Consider the following 24761-nt stretch of genomic DNA (forward strand, 5'->3'; position numbering starts at 1 on the left):
GCTGTGGCGTGGGCTTGTTGCAGATTGGGCTTGTTGCTGTGCTGCGGCTTGTTGCAGTGCTGAGGTGCTGCGGCGTGGGCTTGTTGCAGTGTGGGTTTGTTGCGGTGCTGTGGCAGGGGCTTGTTGCAGTTTGGGCTTGTTGCTGTTTGGGCTTGTTGAAGTGCTGAGGTGCTGTGGCGTGGGCTTGTTGCAGTTTGGGCTTGTTGCCGTGCTGAGGTGCTGCTGTGTGGGCTTGTTGCAGTTTGGGCTTGTTGCCGTGCTGAGGTGCTGCTGTGTGGGCTTGTTGCAGTTTGGGCTTGTTGCCGTGATGAGGTGCTGCGGCGTGGGCTTGTTGCAGTTTGGGCTTGTTGCAGTTTGGGCTTGTTGCCGTGCTGAGGTGCTGCTGTGTGGGCTTGTTGCGGTGCTGTGACAGGGGCTTGTTGCAGTGCTGTGGCGTGGGCTTGTTGCAGTGTGGGCTTGTTGCAGTGCTGCGGCAGGGGCTTGTTGCAGTGTGGGCTTGTTGCGATGCTGTGGTAAGGGCTTGTTGCAGTGCTGTGGCAGGGGCTTGTTGCAGTGTGGGCTTGTTGCTGTGCTGTGGCAGGGGCTTGTTGCAGTGTGGGGCTTGTTGCAGTGCTGTGGCAGGGGCTTGTTGCAGTGTGGGCTTGTTGCGGTGCTGTGGCAGGGGCTTGTTGCAGTGTGGGCTTGTTGCGGTGCTGTGGCAGGGGCTTGTTGCGGTGCTGTGGCAGGGGCTTGTTGCGGTGCTGCGTCAGGGGCTTGTTGCGGTGCTGCGTCAGGGGCTTGTTGCAGTGCTGTGGCAGGGGCTTGTTGCAGTGTGGGCTTGTTGCGGTGCTGTGGCAGGGGCTTGTTGCGGTGCTGTGGCAGGTGCTTGTTGCAGTGCTGTGGCAGGTGCTTGTTGCAGTGCTGTGGCAGGGGCTTGTTGCAGTGTGGGCTTGTTGCAGTGCTGTGGCAGGGGCTTGTTGCAGTGTGGGCTTGTTGCGGTGCTGTGGCAGGGGCTTGTTGCAGTGTGGGCTTGTTGCGGTGCTGTGGCGGGGGCTTGTTGCAGTGCTGTGGCAGGGGCTTGTTGCGGTGCTGCGGCAGGGGCTTGTTGCAGTGCTGCGTCAGGGGCTTGTTGCAGTGCAGCGTCAGGGGCTTGTTGCAGTGCTGCGTCAGGGGCTTGTTGCAGTGCTGTGGCAGGTGCTTGTTGCAGTGAGGGCTTGTTGCAGTGAGGGCCTGTTGCAGTGAGGGCTTGTTCATCTTTAGGGAATGATCTTTCCCCCCACTAATCAGGTGTCTTGCTTGTTTTTCTAGCATGGTTTGTTTTTATCAGAGATGGAGGGAGGGAGAGGTCTCTGCTGTGCTTCATTCAGAAAAAGGAAGTGGAGTCGAGGTGTCCTTCCTTCCTCTCGTTTACAAAACCCTTGCAGCGATATAGAAAAGAGTAGCTACGAAGTGTACAGCTCGCTAGGACAGTGGCTGACAGTGGTCCCAGACACTAAAATAAGCTTCAGCTAGCAGTAGCTAGTTAGCTGACAGTGGAGGATGGAATCTCCTCTCTCTCTCTTCTCCCCTCTCTCTCTCTGTCGCTCTCTCTCTCTCTCTCTCTCTCTCTCCCTCTCTCGTTTACTGTGACTTCCACAGCAGCAGCTAGTTAGCTTGACAGTGGAGGATGGAATCTCCTCTCTCTCTCTCTCTCTCTCGCTCTCTCTCTCGCTCTCTCTCTCTCTCGCTCTCTCACTCTCTCGCTCTCTCACTCTCTCACTCACTAGTTTACTGTGACTTCCACAGCAGCAGCTACAGTAAAACAGAGCTTTACCTCTGTCTCTCAGACACCAGATCCTTCCTACGTCCTGCAAAACCATCTCTGCATGGGATCTGCACAACTCTAAACACAGTAAGCTGCGTGTCTGTGTGTGTGTGTGTGTTTGTATTTTCTACACACACGCGTCAAAGATGAAACTCCTATTCCGTGGACTGCCTTAGCTTATAATTCTGTGGACTGCCTTAGTTTATAATTCCGTGGACTGCCTTAGCTTGTAATTCCGTGGACTGCCTTCGTTTATAATTCTGTGGACTGCCTTAGTTTATAATTCCGTGGACTGCCTTAGTTTATAATTCCGTGGACTGCCTTAGTTTATAATTCCGTGGACTGCCTTCATTTATAATTCTGTGGACTGCCTTAGCTTATAATTCCGTGGACTGCCTTAGCTTATAATTCCGTGGACTGCCTTAGCTTATAATTCCATGGACTGCCTTAACTTATAATTCCGTGGACTGCCTTATCTTATAATTCCGTGGACTGCCTTAGCTTATAATTCCGTGGACTGCCTTAGTTTATAATTCCGTGGACTGCCTTAGTTTATAATTCCGTGGACTGCCTTAGTTTATAATTCCGTGGACTGCCTTAGTTTATAATTCCGTGGACTGCCTTAGCTTATAATTCCGTGGACTGCCTTAGTTTATAATTCCGTGGACTGCCTTAGCTTATAATTCCGTGGACTGCCTTAGCTTATAATTCCGTGGACTGCCTTAGCTTATAATTCCGTGGACTGCCTTAGTTTATAATTCCGTGGACTGCCTTAGCTTATAATTGCCTTGAGTCTGTCTCTGTTCTTCTCATCTCTTCTGTAATATTGCTAAGGTACGACTTAGCTCTCACGTTCTGTGCTCCGTAACAAAGTACGGTTTAAAAGTCTTTGTAATTACTCTTCTGCAGACGTTAAGCTTTGAAGCTCTGTTCGCCTGCATTGGTTTTTAGATGTTGCTAGGCTGTCGTTTTTGAAAGCTGTGATTAAAAAAAATATATATATATATTAAATTGTAACACTAAGAGACTGCATGAAATCACTGACTATGTACTGTAGGCCAACGGATTGTTCTAGTGCATGAAGGCTATGCTGCGTGTGTGTGTGTGTGTGTTGCCACTGACTGACTCACTCACTCTTTGGCGAAGCCAGTGGTGAGGTAATGAGGAATTCCCTGCTACTGCGTCGTGCTGTGGGTGGAGGGGAGGGGGAGAGAGGTGGGGGTGGAGAGTTAACAGGAAGAGTACCTCACTTTGGAACCTGCCATTGAGAGGAGGGGCACTGAGGGGACTGAGGGAGGGGGGAAGGAAGAGAGACTGGGGCACTGGGGACGGAGGGAGGGAGGAAGGAAGAGAGACTAGGATAGAGGAGGGGGACGGAGGGAGGGAAGAAGAGAGACTGGGATAGAGGAGGGGTACTGAGGGGACGGGGAGGAAGAGAGAGAGACTGGGATAGAGGAGGAGCACTGAGGGGACAGAGGGAGGGAGGAAGAGAGACTGGGATAGAGGAGGGGCACTGGGGGGAGGGAGGGGGGAAGAGAGACTGGGAGGAAGAGAGAGAGACTGAGATAGAGGGGCACTGAGGGGACAGAGGGAGGAAGAGAGGAAGAGAGACTGGGATAGAGGAGGAGCACTGAGGGGACAGAGGGAGGGAGGAAGAGAGACTGGGATAGAGGAGCGAAGGAAGAAGGGAGAGCCAGATGAAAGGGAGGGAGAGGAGAGCCAGGTGAAGGAGCGGGAGGGAGAGCCAGGTGAAGGAGCGGGAGGGAGAGCCAGGTGAAGGAGCGGGAGGGAGAGCCAGGTGAAGGAGCCGGAGGGAGAGCCAGGTGAAGGAGCGGGAGGGAGAGCCAGGTGAAGGAGCGGGAGGGAGAGCCAGGTGAAGGAGCGGGAGGGAGAGCCAGGTGAAGGAGCGGGAGGGAGAGCCAGGTGAAGGAGCGGGAGGGAGCGATTAGGGGCGAGGGCTGCCCGTTTGTGGCTTAGTTGGACAGAGAGGCAGAGGCAGACAAACCGAGAGGCAGGCCGAGAGAGGCAGAGCCAGGAGAGAGAGGCAGATGGAGACAGGGAAAGAGAAAGAGCTGGGTAAAGGGGGATACTTATTCAGTTGCACAACTGAATGCATTCAACCGAAATGTCTTCCGTATTTACCCAACCCCTCTGCATCACAGAGATACTAGGGGCCTTAATCAACATATGTCATTGGCGCCTGGGGAGCAGTTGTTGGGGTTTAACTGTCTTGCTGCAGATTCTTCCACCTTCCCAGCTCTGGGATTCGAACCAGCAAACCTTTCGGTTACTGGCCCATGCTCTTAACGGCTAGGCTAGGCTAGGCTTGGCTAGGCTTAACTTCACAGCTCTTCATTGTAAAGGGTTTAAACTCTGTTTCCCATGCTTGTTCAATGACCCATACACAATTAATGAACGTGCACCTGTGGAACGGTCTTTAAGAAACTAACAGCTTACAGACGGTAGGCAATGAAGGTCACAGTTATGAAAACTTAGGACACTAAAGAGGCCTTTCTAGTGACTCTGAAAAACACCAAAAGAAAGATGCCCAGGGTCCCTGCTCATCTGCGGGAACGTGCCTTAGGCATGCTGCAAGCAGGCATGTGGATTACAGATGTGGCCACGGCAATAAATTGCTATGTCCGTACTGCCTAAGACAGGGCTACAGGGAGACAGGAACGCACAATCCCTCCATCAGTGCTCAGACTGTCCGCAATAGGCTGAGGGAGGCTGGACTGAGTGCTTGTAGGCCTATTGTAAAGGCAGGTCCTCACCAGACATCATCGGCAACAACGTTGCCTATGGTCACAAACCCACCGTCGCTGGACCAGACAGGACTGTGCTCTTCACTGACGAGTCACGGTTTTGTCTCACCAGGGGTGATGGTCGGATTTGCGTTTATCGTTGAAGGAGTGAGCGTTACAACGAGTCCTGTACTCTGGAGAGGGATCGAGGTGGAGGGTCCGTCATGGTCTGGCGCAGTGGGTCACACCATTATCGGACTGAGCATGTGGTCATTGCAGTCAATCTCAACGCTGTGTGTTACAGGGAAGACATCCTCCTCCCTCATGTAGTACCCTTCCTGCAGGCTCATCCTGACATGACCCTCCAGCATGACAATGCCACCAGCCATACTGCTCGTTCTGTGGGTGATTTCCTGCAAGATAGGAATGTCAGTGTTCTGCCATAGCCAGCGAAGAGCCCGGATCTCAATCCCACTGAGCACGTCTGGGACCTGTTGGATCGGAGGGGGAGAGGTATGGCCATTCCCCCCAGAAATGTCCGAGAAATTGCAGGTGCCTTGGTGGAAGATTGGGGTAACATCTCATAGCAAGAACTGGCAAATCTGGTGCAAATCTGGTGCAGTCCATGAGGAGGAGATGCACTGCAGTACTTAATGCAGCTGGTGGCCACACCAGATACTGACTTTTGATTTTGAACCCCTCTTTGTTCAGGAACACATGATTCAATTTCTGTTAGTCACATGTCTGTGGAACTTATTCAGTTAATGTCTAAGTTGTTGAATCTTGTTATGTTCATACAAATATTTACACATGTTTAAGTTTGTTGAAAATAAACACAGTTGACAGTGAGAGGACGTTTATTTTTTTTCCTGAGTTTACAGTAAAATATAATATAGCATGTAAACATGATTAAAGTGGCCAGTGTTTCCAAGTCTAGTAGAATAGAATACAGTATATATATATGAGATGAGTAAAGCAGTATGTAAACACTATGAAAGTGACTCGTGTTCCATGATGAAAGTGGTCAGTGATTCCAAGTCTTATGTTAATAGGGCAGCAGCCTCTAAGGTGCAGGGTTGAGTAACCAGGTGGAAGTAGGCTAGTGATGGCTGTTTAACAGTCTGATGGCCTTGAGATACAGGCTGTATTTCAGTCTCTCAGTTCCAGCTTTGATGCACCTGTACTGACCTCGCCTTCTGGATGGTAGCGGGGTGAACAGGCCGTGGCTCACGTGGTCGATGTCCTTGATGGCCTTCCTGTGACAACTGGTGCTGTAGGTGTCATGGAGGGCGGGCTGTGTGCCCCCAATGATGCGTTAGGCAGACCACACCACCCTCTGGAGAACCCTGTGGTTGCGGGCGGTGCAATTGCTATATCAGGCTGTGATACCACCTGACAGGATGCTCTCAATTGTGCACCTGTAAAAGTTTGTTAGGGTCTTAGGGGCCAAGCCAAATTTCTTCAGCCTCCTGAGGAGTTGCTGTTGCGCCTTCTTCACCACACTGTCTGTGTGGGTGAACCATTTCAGATCATCAGTGATGTGTACGCCAAGGAACTTGAAGCTTTTCACCTTCTCCACTGTGGTCCCATCGATGTGGATGGGGGCGTGGCTCCCTCTGCTGTCTCCTGAAGTCCACGATCAGCTCCTTCGTTTTGTTGATGTTGAGGGAGAGGTTATTTTCCTGGCACCACTCTGCCAGGGACCTCATCACCTCCCTGTAGGCTGTCTTGTCGTTTTTGGTAATCAGGTCTGTTGTGTTGTCTGCAAGCTTGATGATTGAGTTGGAGGCGTGTGTGGCCACGCAGTCATGGGTGAACAGTGAGTACAGGAGGGGGCTGAGCATGCACCCTTGTGGAGCCCCTGTGTTAAGGATTAGCGTAGTTGCCTACCTTCAACACCTTGGGGCGGCCAATCAGGAAGTCCAAGACCCCTGTTGCACAGGGCGGGGTTCAGATCCAAGGCCCTGAGCTTGATGATGAGCTTGGAGGGTACTGTGATGTTGAACGCTGAGCTGTAGTCAATGAACAGCGTTATACATAGGTGTTCCTCTTGTCCAGATGGGACAGGGCAGGGCAGTGCGATGGCGATTGCATCGTCAGTGGATCTATTGAAGTGGGTCTAGGGTGTCAGGTAGGGTGGAGGTGATGAGATCCTTGACTAGGCTCTCAAAGCACTTCATTATGACAGTGAGTGCTACGGGACAATAGGCATTTCTATCTACAGAAGAATTTAACAACCAGATGTTTGAGAAGCAGCAGCAGCAAGTCAAATGTCCACAGGGGAGGGGAGGTCACTGGAGGTAGTAAGGTAGTGATAGGGGGTGGAGGTCACTGGAGGTAGTAAGGTAGTGAAAGGGGAGGGGAGGTCACTGGAGGCAGTAAGGTAGTGATCGGGGAGGGGAGGTCACTGGAGAGGGTAGTAAGGTGGTGATCGGGGAGGGGAGGTCACTGGAGAGGGTAGTAAGGTAGTGATCGGGGAGGGGAGAACACTGGAGAGGGTAGTAAGGTAGTGATCGGGGAGGGGAGGTCACTGGAGGTAGTGATAATGGAGGGGAGGTTACTGGAGAAGGTAAGGTAGGGGAGGGTAGGTCACTGGAGGTAGTAAGGTAGTGATAGGGGAGGTAGTAAGGTAGTGATCAGGGAGGTCACTGGAGGTAGTAAGGTAGTGATCAGGGAGGAGGGGTCACTGGAGGTAGTAAGGTAGTGATAGGGGAGGTCACTGGAGGTAGTACGGTAGTGATAGGGGAGGTCACTGGAGGTAGTGATAGGGGAGGTCACTGGAGGTAGTGATAGGGGAGGTCACTGGAGGTAGTGATAGGGGAGGTCACTGGAGGTAGTGATAGGGGAGGTCACTGGAGGTAGTGATAGGGGAGGTCACTGGAGGTAGTGATAGGGGAGATCACTGGAGGTAGTGATAGGGGAGGACACTGGAGATAGTAAGGTAGTGATAGGGGAGGGGAGGTCACTGGAGATAGTAAGGTAGTGATAGGGGAGTCACTGGAGGTAGTAAGGTAGTGATCAGGGAGGTCACTGGAGGGAGTAAGGTAGTGATAGGGGAGGGGAGGTCACTGGAGGTAGTGATAGGGGAGGGGAGGTCACTGGAGGTAGTGATAGGGGAGGGGAGGTCACTGGAGGTATTGATAGGGGAGGGGAGAACACTGGAGGTAGTGATAGGGGAGGTCACTTGAGGTAGTAAGGTAGTGATAGGGGAGGTCACTTGGAGATAGTAAGGTGGTGATCGGGAAGGGGAGGGGGGTCACTGGAGATGGAAGGTAGAGATAGGGGGAGGGGCAGGATGGTCACTGGAGGTAGAATGAGGGGGAATGAGAAACACAACACAACACAGCCTAAGCCATCCTATTCGTATCCACACTGACTGGGTATAAACATCGCAGAAATAATAAGCAGGAATACAATATACATTACCATTACCCATTTATTGTTACGATATACATTACCATTACCCATTATTGTTACGATATACATTACCCATTATTGTTACAATATACATTACCCATTTATTGTTACGATATACATTACCATTACCCATTATTGTTACGATATACATTACCCATTATTGTTACAATATACATTACCCATTATTGTTACGATATACATTACCCATTATTGTTACGATATACATTACCCATTACTGTTACATTATACATTACCATTACCCATTACTGTTACACTGTACATTACCATTACTGTTACACTATACATTACCATTACTGTTACATTACCATTACCCATTACTGTTACATTATACATTACCATTACCCATTACTGTTACACTATACATTACCATTACTGTTACACTATACATTACCATTACCCATTACTGTTACACTATACATTACCCATTACATTACATTTACATTTAAGTCATTTAGCAGACATTACCATTACCATTACTGTTACATTACCCATTACTGTTACATTATACATTACCATTACCCATTACTGTTACAATATACATTACCATTACTGTTACACTATACATTACCATTACTGTTACACTATACATTACCATTACCTTTACGGTATACATTACCATTACCCATTACCGTTACGGTATACATTACCATTACCCATTACCGTTACGGTATACATTACCATTACCCATTACCGTTACGGTATACATTACCATTACCCATTACTGTTACGGTATACATTACCCATTGCCGTTACGGTATACATTAACATTACCCATTACCGTTACGATATACATTACGATTACCCATTACCGTTACAGTATACATTACCATTACCCATTACCGTTACGGTATACATTACCATTACCCATTACCGTTACGGTATACATTACCATTACCCATTACCGTTACGGTATACATTACCATTACCCATTGCCGTTACGGTATACATTAACATTACCCATTACCGTTACGATATACATTACGATTACCCATTACCGTTACAGTATACATTACCATTACCCATTACCGTTACGGTATACATTACCATTACCCATTACCGTTACGGTATACATTACCATTACCCATTACCGTTGGTCTCCTCAGATTGAAACGCACCTGTATGTCTTGCTATGCCCTTTTTCCGTAGTCATTGAACAGGATCATTTGAATAGAATGATGCTTTACTGTCATTAAATATTTGTGGCTACAGCTCAATGCAAAACACTTTGTCACATATTGTTGTTGTGCAAATCTGTTACTTTCTGGTGTAGAGTAGTCTATATAATGGGCCAATTAGAACACCTTGCAACTAGAATCCCTTCTGTCTTTTTTGTTGCCGCGCCTCACCCACCATGATCATGGCTGCTTGGGAGGAGAGTGGGAGTTTTCGCAGTAGCATTTTGTTTGAGAGCAGGATGGGGGGGAGGGAGAAGTGAGGGAAGAAAGTAGAGCATACTGGTTTAGGAGAAAACGGAGGACAGATGGGAGAGGTGTAGTAGACTGGCCTTGGAGAAAAAGGAAGAGGAGAGGGGAGAGGAGGTGCAGGCTGGGCTTGGAGGAGAGGGGAGAGGAGGTGCAGGCTGGGCTTGGAGGAGAGGGGAGAGGAGGTGCAGGCTGGGCTTGGAGGAGAGGAGGTGCAGGCTGGGCTTAGAGGAGAGGGGAGAGGAGGTGCAGGCTGGGCTTGGAGGAGAGGGGAGAGGAGGTGCAGGCTGGGCTTGGAGGAGAGGGGAGAGGAGGTGCAAGCTGGGCTTGGAGGAAAGGGGAAAGGAGGTGCATGCTGTGCTTGGAGGAGAGTGGAGAAGGGACTAGGGAGGAGTGTTGCAACAGCTCGGCTAGGTGAGAGCAGATGGCTGTTCTCAGTGAGAGGTTGTCCTGTTACTGCTGTCAGGTCAGAGACGTGATCATGATCTGGTACAGGGCTATAGGTGACGTCTACACCAGCACCACTGTCTAATTAAAGGACAAGTTTACCTATTTTTTTTATGTAAGTAGAATCTTCTAGAAGTGTCCAGACAGTTTTTGTTTTTGCCATTTCACTTGTTTTTGAGAAACTTACCCCACTCGCGATACACCTCCTTATTGCTCGTTCTGCTGTATGGGGGCCGCGGACAAACACAAGCAACGGCTCCAAAAACACTGAAATAAAAAAACACCTAATTACGTCACTTCCTTTACGAAACGGCCAAGTTCTCAGTATAGTGATTCAGGTATTTATGTTGTACACATGACATTGTGTTATTCTAAACTTTATCCACAATGTTATATTCCGTTTTGTGCTACTCGAGTGGTTTACCCTATCCAGCTGTTCCATTCTCCGTGTATCCTGCTGCTAGAATGGACGGAGGGAGAGGTATCGCTAGAGTCGTAACGAGACGGAGAGGTATCGCTAGAGTCGTAACGAGACGGAGAGGTATCGCTAGAGTCGTAACGAGACGGAGAGGTATCGCTGGAGTCGTAATGAGACTGAGAGGTATCGCTAGAGTCGTAACGAGACGGAGAGGTATCGCTGGAGTCGTAACGAGACGGAGAGGTATCGCTAGAGTCGTAACGAGACGGAGAGGTATCGCTAGAGTCGTAACGAGACGGAGAGGTATCGCTCGAGTCGTAACGAAACGGAGAGGTATCGCTCGAGTCGTAACGAGACGGAGAGGTATCGCTCGAGTCGTAACGAGACTGAATATAACGTTGCGGATAAAGTTCAGAATGACAGCCTGGCTGGTGGTGGGCTGGGCCTGGGCCCCAGGACTACCTGACATGATTACTCCTTGCTGTCCCCAGTCCACCTGACCGTGCTGCTGCTCCAGTTTCAACTGTTCTGCCTTATTATTATACGACCATGCTGGTCATTTATGAACATTTGAACATCTTGGCCATGTTCTGTTATAATCTCCACCGGCACAGCCAGAAGAGGACTGGCCACCCCACATAGCCTGGTTCCTCTCTAGGTTTCTTCCTAGGTTCTGGCCTTTCTAGGGAGTTTTTCCTAGCCACCGTGCTTCTACACCTGCATTGCTTGCTGTTTGGGGTTTTAGGCTGTGTTTCTGTACAGCACTTTGAGATATCAGCTGGGCCGGGCCTGGCTGGTGGTGGGCCGGGCCTGGCTGGTGGTGGGCCGGGCCTGGCTGGTGGTGGGCCGGGCCTGGCTGGTGGTGGGCCGGGCCTGGCTGGTGGTGGGCCGGGCCTGGCTGGTGGTGGGGATAAGCTGGGATGGTGATGATGGGATGCAGTCATACCATGCTTGTGTCTCAAATCAAATTGTGTTTCAAAATTGTGTTTCAATTGTGTTTCAAAATTCACAGTGAGTAACAATAACTTGACTATATACACAGTGAGTAACGATAACTTGACTATATACACAGGATTGGTGTGCAGGGGTATGACGTAAATTGAGGTAAATATGTACAGTACTCCTTGACTTTTTCCACATTTTGTTATGTTACAACCTTATTCAAAAATGTCTTAAATGGTAAAAAAAAAAAAAAAAAACTGAAGTATAACATTGACAACTATTCAGACCCTTTACTTTGTTGAAGCACCTTTGGCAGCGATTACAGCCTTGAGTCTTCTTGGGTATGACGCTACCAGCTTGGCACAGCTGTATTTGGGGAGTTTTTTTTTTTTCTCTGCAGATCCTTTCAAGCTCTGTCAGGTTGGATGGGGAGCGTCACTGCACAGCTATTTTCAGGTCTCTCCAGAGATGTTTGATCGGGTTCAAGTCCGGACTCTGGCTGGCCCACTCAAAGACATTCAGAGACTTGTCCCGAAGCCACTCCTGTGTTGTCTTGGTTGTGTGCTTCGGGTCGTTGTCCTGTTGGAAGGTAAAACCTTCACCCCAGTCTGAGATCCTGAGGGCTCTGGAGCAGGTTTTCATCAAGGATCTCTCTTTACTTTGTACTTTGTTCCATTCATCTTTCCCTCGATCCTGACTAGTCTCCCAGTCCCTGCACCCGAAAAAACATCCCCACAGCATGATACTGCCACCACCATGCTTCACCATAGGGATGGTGCCAGGTATCCTGCAGAAAGGACTCTTGGCATTCAGGCCAAAGCGTTTAATGTTGGTTTCATCAGACCAGAGAATCTTGTTTCTCATGGTCTGAGAGTCTTTAGGTGACTTTTGGCAAACTTCAAGTGGGCTGTCATGTGCCTTTTACTGAGGAGTGGCTTCCGTCTGGCCACTCTACCATAAAGGCCTGCTTGATCGAGTGCTGCAGAAATGGTTGTCCTTCTGGAAGGTTCTCCCATATCCACAGAGGAACTCTGGAGCTCTGTCGGTGACCATCGGGTTCTTGGTTACCCCGCCTGACCAAGGCCCTTCTCCTCCGATTGCTCAGTTTGGCCAGGTGGCCAGTTCTAGGCCAGTTCTAGAGTCTTGGTGGTTCCAATCTTCTTCCTTTTAAGAAAGATGGAGGCCACGTCTCTAGGATGATCAAAGGGAACGGGATCTGAGCTCAATTTAGAGTCTCATAGCAAATAAGGTATTACGTAAATAAGGTATTTATGTTCTTAATACATTTGCTAAACATTTCTAAAGACCTGTTTCTCGCGGGTATTGTGTGTAGATTGATGTTTTTTTTAAACATTTAATCCATGTTAGATTAGGTCTAACATAACGTGTTTAAGTCTAACATGAATGTTAGTCAAGGGGTCTGAATACTTTCCGAAGGCACTGTACATATAGGTAGGGATAAAGTGACTAGGCAACAGGATAGACAATAAACAGTAGCAGCAGTGTATGTAATGAGTCATAAAGGGTCAATGCAGATAACCAATTCCTACTCAGACTATTTAACTAACTATTTAGCAGTCTCAGAAGCTGTTCAGGTTTCCTGACTTGGCGCGTCTGTACCACTTGCCGTGCTGTAGCAGAGAAGTCGATGACTAGGGTGGCTGGAGTCTTACAGTTTTTTTATAGGGCCTTCCTCTGACACCGCCTGGTATAGAGGTCCTGGATGGCAGAAAGCTTGGCCGCAGGGATGTACTGGGCCGTACGCACCACCCTCTATATGGCCTTCCTCTGACACCGCCTGGTATAGAGGTCCTGGATGGCAGAAAGCTTGGCCGCAGGGATGTACTGGGCCGTACGCACCACCCTCTATATGGCCTTCCTCTGACACCGCCTGGTATAGAAGTCCTGGATGGCAGAAAGCTTGGCCCCAGTGATGTACTGGGCCGTACGCACCACCCTCTATATGGCCTTCCTCTGACACCGCCTGGTATAGAAGTCCTGGATGGCAGAAAGCTTGGCCCCAGTGATGTACTGGGCCGTACGCACTAATAAAATCAAATCAAATTTATTTGTCACATACACATGGTTAGCAGATGTTAATGCGAGTGTAGCGAAATGCTTGTGCTTCTAGTTCCGACAATGCAGTAATAACCAACAAGTAATCTAACCTAAACAATTCCAAAACTACTACTTTACACACACAAGTGTAAAGGGATAAAGAATATGTACATAAATATATATGAATGAGTGCTGGTACAGAACGGCATAGGCAAGATGCAGTAGATGGTATCGAGTACAGTATATACATATGAGATGAGTTAGCTGGGAGGTAGCTGAGAGGGAGGGAGGGAGGTAGCTGAGAGGGAGGGAGGTAGCTGGGAGGTAGCTGAGAGGGAGGGAGGTAGCTGGGAGGTAGCTGAGGGGGAGGGAGGTAGCTGAGAGGGAGGGAGGTAGCTGGGAGGGAGCTGAGATGGAGGGAGGTAGCTGGGAGATAGCTGAGGGTAGGTAGCTGAGAGGGAGGGAGGGAGGTAGCTGAGAGGGAGGGAGGTAGCTGAGAGGGAGGGAGGTAGGGAGCTGAGAGGGAGGTAGCTGGTTGCTGGGAGGGAGGTAGCTGGTTGCTGGGAGGGTGGTAGCTGGGTTCTGGGAGGGTGGTAGCTGGGTGCTGGGAGAGAGATAGCTGGGAGGTAGCTGATAGGCAGGGAGCTGGGAGGGAGGGATGGAGGGAGCTGGGAGGGAGGGATGGAGGTAGCTGGGTGGTAGAGAGGGATGGAGTTAGCTGGGTGCTGGGAGGGAGGGATGAGGTAGCTAGGTGTTGGGAGGGAGGAATGGAGGTAGCTGGGTGCTGTGAGGGAGGGATGGAGGTAGCTGGGATGGAGGGAGGGATTGCGGTAGCTGGGTGCTAGTAGGGAGGAATGGAGGTAGCTGGGAGGGAGGGAGGGAGGGAGGGAGGGATGGATGTAGCTGGGTGCTGGGAGGGAAGTAGCTGGGAGGTAGCTGAGAGAGAGGGAGGGAGGGAGGTAGCTGAGAGGGAGGGAGGTAGCTGGGTGGTAGGGAGGGATGGAGGTAGCTGGGTGCTGGGAGGGATGGAGGTGGCTGGGATGGATGGAGGTAGCTGTGTGCTGGGAGGGATGGAGGTAGCTGGGATGGAGGGATGGATGGATGGAGGTAGCTGTGTGCTGGGAGGGATGGAGGTAGCTGGGATGGAGGGATGGATGGATGGAGGTAGCTGTGTGCTGGGAGGGATGGAGGTAGCTGGGTGCTGGGAGGGAGGAATGGAGGTAGCTGGGAGGGAGGGATGGAGGTAGCTGGGAGGGAGGGATGGAGGTAGCTGGGTGGTAGGGAGGGATGGAGTTAGCTGGGTGCTGGGAGGGAGGGATGAGGTAGCTAGGTGTTGGGAGGGAGGAATGGAGGTAGCTGGGTGCTGTGAGGGAGGGATGGATGGAGGTAGCTGGGATGGAGGGAGGGATTGCGGTAGCTGGGTGCTAGTAGGGAGGAATGGAGGTAGCTGGGAGGGAGGGAGGGATGGAGGTAGCTGGGATGGAGGGAGGGAGGGATGGATGTAGCTGGGTGCTGGGAGGGAAGTAGCTGGGAGGTAGCTGAGAGAGAGGGAGGGAGGGAGGTAGCTGGGTGGTAGGGAGGGATGGAGGTAGCTGTGTGCTGGGAGGGATGGAGGTAGCTGGGTGCTGGGAGGGAGGGATGGAGGTAGCTGGGAGGGAGGGATGGAGGTAGCTGGGAGGGAGGGATGGAGGTAGCTGGGAGGGAGGGATGGAGGTAGCTGGGATGGAGGGAGGGAGGGATGGAGGTAGCTGGGAGGGAGGGATGGAGGTTGCTGGGATGGAGGGAGGGAGGGTTGGAGGTAGCTGGGTGGTTGGGAGGGATGGAGGTAGCTGGGTGGTTGGGAGGGATGGAGGTAGCTGGGTGGTTGGGAGGGATGGAGGTAGCTGGGTGGTTGGGAGGGAGGGAGGGATGGAGGTTGCTGGGAGGGATGGATGGAGGTTGCTGGGAGGGATGGATGGAGGTAGCTGGGTGGTAGGGATGAGGTAGCTGGGTGGTAGGGAGGGATGGAGGTAGCTGGGTGCTGGGAGGGATGGAGGTGGCTGGGATGGATGGAGGTAGCTGTGTGCTGGGAGGGATGGAGGTAGCTGGGATGGAGGGATGGATGGATGGAGGTAGCTGTGTGCTGGGAGGGATGGAGGTAGCTGGGATGGAGGGATGGATGGATGGAGGTAGCTGTGTGCTGGGAGGGATGGAGGTAGCTGGGTGCTGGGAGGGAGGAATGGAGGTAGCTGGGAGGGAGGGATGGAGGTAGCTGGGAGGGAGGGATGGAGGTAGCTGGGTGGTAGGGAGGGATGGAGTTAGCTGGGTGCTGGGAGGGAGGGATGAGGTAGCTAGGTGTTGGGAGGGAGGAATGGAGGTAGCTGGGTGCTGTGAGGGAGGGATGGATGGAGGTAGCTGGGATGGAGGGAGGGATTGCGGTAGCTGGGTGCTAGTAGGGAGGAATGGAGGTAGCTGGGAGGGAGGGAGGGATGGAGGTAGCTGGGATGGAGGGAGGGAGGGATGGATGTAGCTGGGTGCTGGGAGGGAAGTAGCTGGGAGGTAGCTGAGAGAGAGGGAGGGAGGGAGGTAGCTGGGTGGTAGGGAGGGATGGAGGTAGCTGTGTGCTGGGAGGGATGGAGGTAGCTGGGTGCTGGGAGGGAGGGATGGAGGTAGCTGGGAGGGAGGGATGGAGGTAGCTGGGAGGGAGGGATGGAGGTAGCTGGGAGGGAGGGATGGAGGTAGCTGGGATGGAGGGAGGGAGGGATGGAGGTAGCTGGGAGGGAGGGATGGAGGTTGCTGGGATGGAGGGAGGGAGGGTTGGAGGTAGCTGGGTGGTTGGGAGGGATGGAGGTAGCTGGGTGGTTGGGAGGGATGGAGGTAGCTGGGTGGTTGGGAGGGATGGAGGTAGCTGGGTGGTTGGGAGGGAGGGAGGGATGGAGGTTGCTGGGAGGGATGGATGGAGGTTGCTGGGAGGGATGGATGGAGGTAGCTGGGTGGTAGGGATGAGGTAGCTGGGTGGTAGGGATGGAGTAGCTGGGTGGTAGGGATGGAGGTAGCTGTGTGGTAGGGATGGAGGTAGCTGGGTGGTAGGGCGGGAGGAGGTAGCTGGGAGGTAGTGAGGGAGGGATGGAGGTAGCTGGGTGGTTGGGAGGGAGGGATGGAGGTAGCTGGGAGGGTGGGAGGGATGGAGGTTGCTGGGTGGTAGGGAGGGATGGAGGTTGCTGGGTGGTAGGGAGGGATGGTGGTAGCTGGGTGGGAGGGAGGGACTGGGCATTGCTCACATGATAGGTGGTTCAGATTGGATGGATGGCTCAATTTGTTGCAGTAATGGAGCACAGTGTTTCCTGTCTACAACTGTTGGTGTGCTACCTGCCTGGACCACCTGCACTGAGGCCAATATGAACTACCTTCGTGATTTGATTTATTGGGTAAAACTTGGGTGCACCGAGTACAACCCAGGGGATAACACACTAAAGTGTTGCCTGGTGGAATGCAGACCAGACACAGTGAAGCAACATTAGTCCCCACCGCACAAGACAGCCTCATTACAATTTACAAGTAGAAAAGGAGAGACCAGTTGTCCTCCTGGACTCTGAAAACATCAATACATCTATATCCGGAATACTTCAACAGCGAAGATGACCTCGTGACCTCTGCCTGTAGCCGGTCTGATGCAGCAGAGGCATAAATGCTCGTCAGTGACGCTAAGTGCCATGTATTTTAACTAGCGATATTTGGGGAAATATTTCTGTAACATTTGGTGAATGATTTTTTGAGATGTGACTCAGTCGCTGGTCTGAGTCGCTGGCTTCTAGCTGATCATATGTGAGTGTAGAGCCCCGGGAAGTGTGGTCCACCTCCCTGTCTGTCCACGTTCACTAGTTAGCTCCTCAGGCCTCTCTGTCTCAGTGTGCGTCTGCTCCTCAATCTGCTTAGTTCAGGGGTCACCTGAAACCGATCTGCTGAGACTATTCCCGACACGACACACCACAACACAGAACAGAGTAGTGTGTGAAGGAGTCATCCATCTGTACTCTTCACTAGAATGTTTATGAATTGGATCACTTTCCGTGTGTGCTGGTGTTTTGTAACTCAGATTTAAGTGTGTGTGTGTGTGTGTGTGTGTGTGTGTGTGTGTGTGTGTGTGTGTGTGTGTGTGTGTGTGTGTGTGTGTGTGTGTGTGTGTGTGTGTGTGTGTGTGTGTGTGTGTGTGTGTGTGTGTGTGTGTGTGTGTGTGTGAGAGAGATTGTGAGTTGAGCTCCTTAAATCTGCAGAGCTAGGTAACTGGGGAAGGAAAAAGGGTGATACTGAGAGGTTTGGGTTCTACATGAAGGGGGGCGCTACAGTGAGAGGTGTGTGTGTGTGTGTTTGGGTTCTACATGAAGGGGGGCGCTACAGTGAGAGGTGTGTGTGTTTGGGTTCTACATGAAGGGGGGCGCTACAGTGAGAGGTGTGTGTGTGTGTGTGTTTGGGTTCTACATGAAGGGGCGCTACAGTAAGAGAGGTGTGTGTGTGTGTTTGGGTTCTACATGAAGGGGGCGCTACAGTGAGAGAAGTGTGTGTGTGTGTTTGGGTTCTACATGAAGGGGGGCGCTACAGTGAGAGGTGTGTGTGTGTGTGTGTGTTTGGGTTCTACATGAAGGGGGGCGCTACAGTGAGAGAAGTGTGTGTGTGTGTGTTTGGGTTCTACATGAAGGGGGGCGCTACAGTGAGAGGTGTGTGTGTGTGTGTTTGGGTTCTACATGAAGGGGGGCACTACAGTGAGAGGTGTGTGTGTGTGTGTGTGTGTGTGTGTGTGTGTGTGTGTGTGTGTGTGTGTGTGTGTGTGTGTGTGTGTGTGTGTGTGTGTGTGTGTGTGTGTGTGTGTGTGTGTGTGTGTGGGTTCTACATGAAGGGGGCACTACAGTGAGAGGTGTGTGTGTGTTTGGGTTCTACATGAAGGGGGCGCTACAGTGAGAGGTGTGTGTGTGTTTGGGTTCTACATGAAGGGGGGCACTACAGTGAGAGAGGTGTGTTTTTGAGTTCTACATGAAGGGGGTGCTACAGTAAGAGAGAGAGGTGTGTGTGTGTGTGTGTGTGTTTTTGGGTTCTACATGACGGGGGGGGGTGCTACAGTAAGAGAGAGAGATGTGTTTGGTTCGCCAGGCAGGAAAGGGGGGTGCTACAGAGAGATGGGGGTGTTGAGGGAGCTTTCTGGTTTTCTCTTGGTGACAGAGCCTGTTGCCATGGAGCTGGGCCTCCCATTGGTGGAGGACTCGGCCAATCGCATGGCAGCACCGTCTGTTTCATCATTGATTAAAAAAAATGTCTCTCTCCTGCTCCCTCTGCCGTGTCGCTCTCTCTGCTCCCCCTTCCCAAACTAGAAGAAGGGCAGAAATGACGTAAGGTCTATAATGGGAACGGGACCAATTTCCTGTGTTTCTTTTCACATTTTTTTTCTTCTTTTTCTCTGAGAGGTAGCCTCCAATCCATCCAGCATACTTCTGAAGGAGACTAACCACGTTACACTTGATTTCCTTTGACATAGAGTCGTCCCAGGTGACAACATTTGCATCACATGGAGCCCAAAACCCACTGCAGGGCAGGTAATTGTGTTGAATGTAAAGACTTGTGGACATGAGTGAATGCAGCATGCTTCGAGTCCCTCCTCTGTGGGTAGCAGACTAGTGTCATGATAACAGTGTCCTGAGTCCTGACACTCCATTCATAATGAACGTTCATTGACAAGTGTAGCTGGAAATAGTTGCGGTAGTCATCTTAAAAAATAAAAAATATTTTATTTTTATTCAAATTTGAGTGAATGAATGGAGAGAAGCGAGTTTATTTTTGTCCTCTTGATGACCTGCTGCTGTGAAAGATGACTTGGAGAAAGGTTCCTCTGTCCCTCTCTTTCTCTCTCTCTTTCTCCATACCGGTATCTTTCTTTCTCTCTCCTCTCGCCCACATTCCAGCACTCATCAATAATGGATTGAAAGGATCCCCTCTCCCTCTCTGTGTCTTTCTTTCTCTCCTCTGTCTTTATAATGAACAAGGGCGGGGTGATTATGGTCAGCAACTCTGCTATCTCTGTCCGTCTCTTTCTCCCCCTCCCTTTTTCAATCTTGACCCTCTACACACTCTCTCTCTTTTCTCTTCTCTGTCATAGAGGATACCCCTGCTCTGCCCCTCCTCTTTTCTGTCCTCACCCTCTCTCTATTCCTCTCTCTCTTCCTCTTTTAATGTGTCCTCTTAATGCTCAGCCTGCTGACGTCATCCTCCCCCTCTCTGCTCAGCTCTGACTCATTCATCTTTCTCTCTCTCTCTCTCTCTCTGCCTCTTTATCCCTCTCTCTCTCTTCCTCACAGCTCTCCCTCTCTCTGTTCCTCTCGCTCTCTGCCTCTCTCTGTTCCTCTTGCTCTCTGCCTCTCTCTCTCTCTCTTCCTCACAGCTCTCCCTCTCTCTGTTCCTCTCGCTCTCTGCCTCTCTATCCCTCTCTCTCTGCCTCTCTCTGTTCCTCTTGCTCTCTGCCTCTCTCTCTCTTCCTCATTATCCCTCTCTCCCTCTTCCTCACAGCTCTCCCTCTCTCTGTTCCTCTCGCTCTCTGCCTCTCTATCCCTCTCTCTCTGCCTCTCTCTGTTCCTCTTGCTCTCTGCCTCTCTCTCTCTCTTCCTCATTATCCCTCTCCCTCTCTGTTCCTCTTGCTCTCTGCCTCTCTATCCCTCTCTCTCTATCCCTCTCTCTCTATCCCTCTCTCTGTTCCTCTCTCACTCTCATTCTCTCTCTCATTCTCTCTCTCTCTCTCTCTCTCTCTCTCTCTCTCTCTCTCTCTCTCTCTCTCTCTCTCTCTCTCTCTCTCTCTCTCTCTCTCTCTCTCTCTCTTTCTCTCTTCTCTCTCTCTCCACTGTGCGCTACATTTCCATTTACCTTCATCTTTCATTCAGGTTCTGCAGTACACACACATCTCTCCTCTCCATTATAAAATTCAACCTGCTAAATGGCCATGTGATTACAGCTGCAGTGTATAAATGATAACTAGCAGCTACATTGGTTCCCTATAGCGTACAGAAGCCTATATTATAGCATAAACCCCCACACCCCAGTCAGCTGTTTTCTCTCCTGACATCTGGTACTAACTATTGCTTAGATCCTGACCTGCTACGACCAACAACAAAAAATCATAAATTAAACAGTAGGACAGGGAGTCAATACCTGCACTAAATCACCCTCAGTGAATCAGCGGGCTGTGTCTGTCTTTCAAACTTGGGTTCATATGCTATTTGAAATATTACAAATCATTTGAGAATTTTCTTTAGCCTTGCCTGGAGGGCCAGGTCAAAAGTGGGTGTGGTTTGCACTTCGGGGACGTGTCTATTGGTTCCATTGCTACAGCTCAAGCTCAATCAAGAACAGCTGTAAGTTATTTGCAATGTTTAAAAAAAAATACTATTTGCGTCTTCAGAGCTGAGTGCAGTTGGGTGGTTGTGTTTGTGGGTGGTTGTGTTTGTGGGTGGTTGTGTGGGTGGGTGTGTGTGGGTGGGTGCCCTGGTCATTGATGCAATATGGTGCTGCTGCCTCAGTGATGACACCCTTGCTGTGCCTGGGTCTTCCCCTGCTTCGGGAATCCCTGCCTGCCATACAGCCTCCTCTCTGCATCTCTCTCTCACTCACACTCTCTCTCTCACACACACACACACACACACACACACACACACACACACACACACACACACACACACACACACACACACACACACACACACACACACACACACACACACACACACACACACACACACACACACACACACACACACACACACAGCTTCCTGATGACTTTCGAGGAAATTGTGTTAAACTGCTGAGAACTGTGTTACTCAACACTGCGTCCTGTTTGTCTGTCTTGCTCTGGCGTGTTTGTCTTGCGCCACTTGTCCCGAAGGTGCAGTGTGCCGTCATGTTTTCATCAGCTGCCGTGTTGTTAACGAGAAAGCGGGAGAAAGAAACACGCCGTCTCTACTCTGTCAGTGAGCCGTTGCAAAGTTTCTGAACCAAAAAAAAAACAAGTCCAATTTCAACCCAGGTCTGCAAGTGTTCATTAACTGAATTCATAGTTCCACAGCCAGCCCGGTAGCTCTGTCCTCCCACGCTTTGAGCCGTGAGTCAGACCCCGTCAGAGAATCACTGGGTTGTGACGTCATTCTACCTTTCTCTTATCCCCAGCGGTCCTGCTGCACTGAGACGCACGGGCGGATATATTGACGGAAGGACGGACATATAGACCCACTCCCCTGGCGCCTCTTCCCCATCTCGGCTGTTCTCCCCCCCCCCCCCCCCCCCTATATGGAGCGCGCTATGGAATACCCTCGCCCAGCGGAGTGGCACAGTCCTCCTCTGTAGAGCCCTCTCCTGGGAACACACTCCGTAAGGAATCGGCACAGAACAGCTGATCTCCTCATCAGGTACAGTTCACTGTATTCATGAACTACATGGTCGGTATCTCTCGACTCCTACCGTGTTTAGGGTCCTTTAGTTTTCTTCAGACCAGGTCATAACCTCAACCTGTACGGCCTCTGAACCTCTTGTCTTCTTTAACAGTCGCTTGAGTCCTCCTACCCTGCCTTGAGAAGATGTCCGTGAGCCTGGCTGAGGAGGACGTTCAGACGGAGGGTGGAAGTAGTAGACCGCTCAATGATGACTCGATGAGGAAGCACTCCCCATCCCCTGAACCTTTCCAGGGACAGGAGGGCACCGTGGGCACCGTGGGCACCGGGGAGGGCATGGAGGCAGAGGAGAGCGCCACACAGGACTCACAGGTAACTGACCTCAAACGGGAATGTGGTTGCTTCCCAATCATCTCTCTTTTCTCCCAAATTGTGGAATTCTTCACTTCCCTTAATGGAAGTGATGCTTTTACATTTGTGGTGAGTAGTAAACGAGTACACACTTCAGGAGAAAGGAGAGATGATTCGGCAGAGATGATGGCCTCCTCGGCACTGCACTTCTAGGGTTGTAATTTCCAGAAAAGTTTTTGAAGGAATCGTTCTACTACACTAGAGAATAAAATGTCTGTGAATTCTGTGGCTGTCTAGATTTGAACATATTCAGACATTTTATATTGTAATGACAATGGCAAAATAAAACAGCGAGACGTTTTTTTCAGTTCTGTTTGAACCTGCGCTCCCATCATGCATTGCATAGTTGCATACGGCCACGATGCACACGCGCTGCAAACCTGCGACTGGAGGGTAGTGGGGATGGGTTGGCAGAGTTGGATGTGGTTATGGTTGAGAAAAATTGCCCCTAGTTAGTGAATGACTGTCATTGACACTACAGTGGTGAGCAATGAGTTTTTTTTGGTGTTCTGTTTCGATTCTATTATTACAAAATAATCACGGTTTTCGATTTCAATTCATTTTTGAAGCATTAAAATTATTGTAGAGCTTCCATCAGCCATCACCTGCCTTCAATCTGACAGTGGAATGAAGAGTACAGTACATAAAGCATACTTTCAAGACTACTTCTACTAACTATCAATCGGGTAGAGCTACCTCACAAACTGTCTCTATCACTCTCGTCGTCATGTTGTCATTCCTCTCTCATGCGGTCTCATATGGTGTGTATCCACCTCTGTCCGTGGTCCGAAAGAATGGGCGCAATGGATTATGGTAAATTGTAGTTAATTACCACATTTCCGCGCTAAACTAGCTTGAATATTTACCTAATGTGAACTACAACTTCCAATCAGCCTAGCGTCGCACATAGTTCTTGACTTATGCCGCGTACACGTCCTTGTCGGAACTAGGAAACTTGAACATTTCCGACTTGCTAAATGGTTGTAAGTTATACACGTGCCGTGTTCAACCAGTTAGCAAGTCAGACATTTATGAGTTCCGACTAGCTTTGATTTCAATTGAGAGAAATTACGGGTTGAGCTCACAAAAAAAATGGATTGAGGAATTGAACCGTGTCGGGCACCTAGTTAAAAAAATAAATAAATTAAAAACGAAACAAAAGTTCTCTCAGCGCTATGCACACTAAATCAAATCAAAGTTTACTTGTCACGTGTGCCGACTACAACAGGTGTAGACCTTACAGTGAAATGCTTACTTACAGGCTCTAACCAATAGTGCAAAAAAGGTATCAGGTGAACAACATTAAAAAGACAGGCTATATACAGTAGTGAGGCTATAAAAGTAGCGAGGCTACATACAGACACCGAATAGTCAGGCTGATTGAGGTAGTATGTACATGTGGTTAAAGTGACTATGCATATTTGATGAACAGAGAGTAACAGTAGCGTAAAAAGAGGGGTTGGCGGGTGGGACACAATGCAGATAGCCCGGTTAGCCAATGTGCGGGAGAACTGGTTGGTCGGCCCAATTGAGGTATCAAATCAAATCAAATTTTATTTGTCACATACACATGGTTAGCAGATGTTAATGCGAGTGTAGCGAAATGCTTGTGCTTCTAGTTCCGACAATGCAGTGATAACCAACAAGTAATCTAACTAACAATTCCAAAACTACTGTCTTATACACAGTGTAAGGGGGGGATAAGGAACATGTACATAAGGATATATGAATGAGTGATGGTACAGAGCAGCATACAGTAGATGGTATCGAGTACAGTATATACATATGAGATGAGTGTGTAGACAAAGTAAACAAAGTGGCATAGTTAAAGTGGCTAGTGATACATGTGTTACATAAGGATGCAGTCGATGATGTAGAGTACAGTATATACATATGCATATGAGATGAATAATGTAGGGTAAGTAACATTATATAAGGTAGCATTGTTTAAAGTGGCTAGTGATATATTTACATCATTTCCCATCAATTCCCATTATTAAAATGGCTGGAGTTGGGTCAGTGTCAATGACAGTGTGTTGGCAGCAGCCACTCAGTGTTAGTGGTGGCTGTTTAACAGTCTGATGGCCTTGAGATAGAAGCTGTTTTTCAGTCTCTCGGTCCCAGCTTTGATGCACCTGTACTGACCTCGCCTTCTGGATGATAGCGGGGTGAACAGGCAGTGGTTCGGGTGGTTGATGTCCTTGATGATCTTTATGGCCTTCCTGTAACAACGGGTGGTGTAGGTGTCCTGGAGGGCAGGTAGTTTGCCCCCGGTGATGCGTTGTGCAGTCCTCACTACCCTCTGGAGAGCCTTACGGTTGAGGGCGGAGCAGTTGCCGTACCAGGCGGTGATACAGCCCGCCAGGATGCTCTCGATTGTGCATCTGTAGAAGTTTGTGAGTGCTTTTGGTGACAAGCCGAATTTCTTCAGCCTCCTGAGGTTGAATAGGCGCTGCTGCGCCTTCTTCACGACGCTGTCAGTGTGAGTGGACCAATTCAGTTTGTCTGTGATGTGTATGCCGAGGAACTTAAAACTAGCTACCCTCTCCACTACTGTTCCATCGATGTGGATAGGGGGTGTTCCCTCTGCTGTTTCCTGAAGTCCACAATCATCTCCTTAGTTTTGTTGACATTGAGTGTGAGGTTATTTTCCTGACACCACACTCCGAGGGCCCTCACCTCCTCCCTGTAGGCCGTCTC

The 24761-nt window shown here is 50.1% G+C and overlaps 1 protein-coding gene across 9 annotated transcripts in view; it reads left to right on the forward strand.

Annotated features, from left to right (window-relative positions):
- Window positions 1–24761, forward strand: part of LOC124003041 (R3H domain-containing protein 2-like) — a 103715-nt gene that overhangs the window by 9948 nt on the left and 69006 nt on the right. For 7 of the 9 annotated variants that reach the window (XM_046311016.1, XM_046311019.1, XM_046311020.1 and 4 more), the window contains exons 2-3: window positions 21430–21668; window positions 21805–22022. In XM_046311016.1, coding sequence (XP_046166972.1) covers window positions 21837–22022 — 186 coding nt within the window. In that variant the 5' untranslated portion in view covers window positions 21430–21668; window positions 21805–21836. Of the gene's footprint in view, window positions 1–1743; window positions 1871–18538; window positions 18816–21429; window positions 21669–21804; window positions 22023–24761 lie in introns of those variants that run through there. The other 2 variants (XM_046311018.1, XM_046311017.1) reach the window with 2 other exon arrangements.

Source organism: Oncorhynchus gorbuscha, linkage group LG18 (assembly GCF_021184085.1).
Source record: "Oncorhynchus gorbuscha isolate QuinsamMale2020 ecotype Even-year linkage group LG18, OgorEven_v1.0, whole genome shotgun sequence".
Lineage (NCBI taxonomy): Eukaryota > Metazoa > Chordata > Actinopteri > Salmoniformes > Salmonidae > Oncorhynchus > Oncorhynchus gorbuscha.